At 39.0% G+C, this 4078-nt stretch overlaps 1 protein-coding gene across 2 annotated transcripts in view; it reads right to left on the reverse strand.

Annotated features, from left to right (window-relative positions):
- Positions 1-3621: 3621 nt before the first annotated feature.
- The window catches only part of LOC125035975 (multiple inositol polyphosphate phosphatase 1-like), a 13201-nt gene continuing 12744 nt past the window's right edge, over positions 3622-4078 (reverse strand). For both annotated transcript variants that reach the window (XM_047628301.1, XM_047628302.1), the window contains exon 11: positions 3622-4069. In XM_047628301.1, coding sequence (XP_047484257.1) covers positions 3901-4069 — 169 coding nt within the window. In that variant the 3' untranslated portion in view covers positions 3622-3900. The remainder of the gene's footprint in view (positions 4070-4078) is intronic.

The raw sequence follows: 4078 nt of genomic DNA on the forward strand, positions 1-4078 counted from the left end.
AGGTTTTCTTTTGAGGGGGGGAAGAGAAGTCTGGTGTCTGAAAAATAGTGGCAGAGGAAGGTGGAGGTGATTGTGAGGTAGGGGAAGAGCGGGTGGAACGTTTATTCTGCCTGCTGCGGGTAGTGCGGGGAGGGAGAGGGGAAGGTGTTGGGGCTGTAGTAGAGATTGGAGTGTCTGGATTTAGGATGACAAAATAATTTGATTGGGTAGAGATTGGAGTGTCTGGGTTTAGGATGGCAAAAGAATTTGACTGGGTAAAGTAGGAGGTTTAGGAGAGGGTGTAGGAGCTTGGGAGGTAGGGGGATTGGCAGAGTGAGCAACATTACTGGAGTAGGGGGTAAGAGAAAAACCTCGTCGACGTGCTTCCTGTCTGGCTTCACGAAGAGTGAGTCCAAGTCTGAATCTGAGAGTTGCTACCTCAGACTCAAATTTGTAGGTGGGGCAGCCTCTATAAAATACATTATGGGGTCCGCCACAGTTTGCACATGTGCGTGATTGTGCAGAGCAGTTTGATCGAGTATGGCCAGGTTGGGCACATAGTGGGCATCTGGCTGTGGAATGGCAGTGTTTGGCTGGGTGTCCCAAACCCCAACAATTTTGGCACTGACAAGAAGGAGGTTGGTATGGTCGGACAGGTAGGGTTTCCCCACCTATGTAAACATTAAAGGGAAGGTCATGTCTACGGAAAGTAATTTTGGCAAAGTTAATGGATTTCTTACAATTTCCTCTGGGAGGAATGGAGTAGCATTGTACATATGTTGCATCATAGTCTGTGAGACAGGTGAGTAAGTCTTCTCCACAATCTGTTATTCTTTGTCATAGATTAGGCAATCTGTTGGGGAGATAGAGACAGTTCCGGTGCAAGTATTGAGGGTTGGATGAGGTTCTGTAGGGATGGGATTACCACATAGATCAGTTAGTTTTGTTAATGCTACAGCTTGGTTTTCAGTTGTTACTGTGACGAGACGGGAGTGGTCGCGTCGGCTACGGAAAGAGACTTTGCCTACTTGTTTTTGGAGGCATTGTTGGAAGAGGAGGGTGTTTTGAGAGTAGGGAGCTGTGGGAGGGATCACGAAAAATCGGTCCCATTTGGCTGGGCTAAATAGAGTATTTAGATTCTTGTAGAGGTGGGGGTAGTAGAAGTGCGGGGACGTGTGGAGGAGGGAGTAGTGTTGAGGGAGTAGTGTTGAGGGAGTAGTGTTGAGGGGGGTAGTGTTATGGGGAGGTGGGCAATAAGGTTGTAAGGTAGTAATAAGGGGAAATGGGGTGGTTGATGAAGAAGGTTGTGGGAGTAAAGGTGTTGAAGTTGAGTATGTTGGGAGAGTAGAAATGTTTCCTGGGGGTTGGGTGTTGATTAGGGTTGATACTGTACTAGTAGGCATTGATGAGGGGGTAGTTGTTCCAGTGTTCGGAGCTGTGATCAAAGGAGAGCCGGGATTGAGGCTATTTGATAAAGGGGCAAGCCTCATTGCCCCTAATAGTGGGGTTACGTCTTCATTATTGGCCATGATAAGCCTGGAGTATGTTGGGGAAAAAAACAGTCCACACCTCAGGGTCCCCTTGAGGGGTAAGGGCCAGGTATGGCAGGGGAATACTGTGCCCATGGCTCCCTCAGACCGTTCAGGACTGACACAAAGTCAGCCTTTCATCCTTTCAGCACGGCTCTCACACCTTACGAGGTGGATAGTAGAAGGGATTGGTGAAGAAACTGAAACAAAAAGTATGAGTGGGAAAAAAGACCATGCAAAATTAGTTGAGTCGATGGCTGAGTCCCAAGGTTGAGGAGTTCCTCATCATTGGGTCTCAGTCTCCAGTCTCCTAAGCCCCCCGTGACAACAATGGGCAAAGGATTGGGGGGGGGGGGGGGGGAAGAAAAGAGAAGGAAATAAAAGGGGGAAGGGGAAAAGACCGAGCAAAATTAGGGGAGTCAAGGGTTGAGGCTCAAGGGAGGGGTGAAAACTATGGTCTATGGCCCAAGAAAATATTAAAGATATAGCAGACTGATCAAAATAAAACATACTTTTTTAATTATTAACATTTATTTTTTTTTCTTGTAATAAGCTTTTATTCATATAATGAAAACAATTTGATTATTCAGTTTACTGTGGAAATACTGTATACAGATAGCAATTACTAACTGAGACACTAAAAAAAAAATTACTCTGCTATGTATACTAATGAAACTAGTTTTACCTCTATTATCCTTCACTACGTGATGCATATTCAATGGGACTAATATTTTTATCCCTTATGAAAAATTAAAGTAACTAGGGCTAATGTGTATAACTATAAACCATAAAATTATAATCTAATTATGGTAATTCTAAGTATACAAGTCAAGTGTATAAGGTTTAAAATTTGTACACATACATTCCCAAAGTTACCCTGCAAATTATAAAACTACTCTAACATTACATACTTACATGTATTTGTGTTTACATTACCATTTAAATCATACTTTTCTTTTGTGTCAAATTATTAGGCATTTAACCACAGTTTATATAAACAAAAGATAAGGTAGCTAAAACCTAATCTTTCTTGATCACAAAAATATAATGTTTCTATATTATTAACTATATTAGCACCTAAATAAAACCAGGAAAGATTCAATTTACACTCAACCACAACATGAATACGAATTTCAACTTTTGTATCAAAAAAATTGTTAAGTTGTTACCATAACTAATGCTATATCTTTAAACCAGGAAAGATTCCATTTACACTCAACCACAACATGAATACGAATTTCAACTTTTGTATCAAAAAATAGTTAAGTTGTTACCATGACTAATGCTAATGCAGTAATTACTTATGAGGAAGGTAATTATATATTTTGTGTAGGAACCCAAGGTTGATAAGCTGTAACTGTCCTAATATTTGCAACCAGACCAAATTAATGGAAAGGAAATGTACATACATCTGTGAGAGGATCAAATATTAACTTCTACTATAGGAATTCATGACTAGTCAGATGGTATATCCATGCTACCTTCATATCTGGGTTTATGAAAGTACATGTGAGTGTATGAGAAAGACAAGTGCAATAAATAGAAAACTGCAACATTTACAGAAACCATAAAAAGATAAAATGGTACTCCACAAAAGGACAATTCTCATAATGCAGAAATACTATAAAGTAGCGCACAATAAAATTCATAAACCTGAGCTTAGTCTCTCAAAATCATCACAGCAAGATCAAATAAGTAGTCGTATAATGTTTAACCCATGGGCTGCCAACAGGGAACATGTATGTCAGAGGTATCACCAGCCAACCTGCAAATTAGTATAATTCTTAATGCTTTTAAAGTTCCTCTTCGTATTCAGAATCTCTTGAAATTCTTTTTTGTGTACAGTATCCAGATTTATTACCATGTACATTTCTAGATAAATGGCTTTTAGGAAAATAATTTTAAAAAATTGGCCTGCATTACCAATTGGCCTTGGGCTCTTTTCTGCTGGCAGTTAATGGTTTAAAAGCCTTCTTGTCAATGTAATGCCTTTCTATAGGGGTATCATGTATTTCAAGACAATTTAAATACTCAAGAAAACATAATTTATCAAGCAGAGCATTTCTTCATAATAATGATCTAGCAAGCCTAAGGCAAAAAAAAATTGCAGAACAATAGTCATTCTTAAAAATGTATTTCATTTTCTTATCTTTACTGTAGAAAATGTCTTGTACTAGAATAAATAATTCGTCAAAAAACAGACAAGTCAACAAACATCTATGAACATTTACCCATGTATCTTTTATCACTTCAGTGTAAAAAATATTATGATACATCAGTTAGTCAGTTAGCAAGATTGAATTATATATCCCACAGAAAGACTATTTACAAACCTATACCAATCATATTTTGCCAAAATCCTTTACAAATAATCTAAAAATCTGCACATCAATCACAGTTCATCATGCATCATACATATTTGGCTTAAGTCACAGGTCTGGTAGTTTTCATGCAACCATGGCTGCAATTCTTTCCATCGGCAAGCTACACCAGTACATAATTCAGGGAGAGGTGTAGGCTGACCTTCAAAAAACGTGCCTACTTTAAACTCTATCCCACATCTGTTCAAA

The sequence above is a fragment of the Penaeus chinensis genome, chromosome 20, assembly GCF_019202785.1.
Source record: "Penaeus chinensis breed Huanghai No. 1 chromosome 20, ASM1920278v2, whole genome shotgun sequence".
Classification (NCBI taxonomy): Eukaryota; Metazoa; Arthropoda; class Malacostraca; order Decapoda; family Penaeidae; genus Penaeus; species Penaeus chinensis.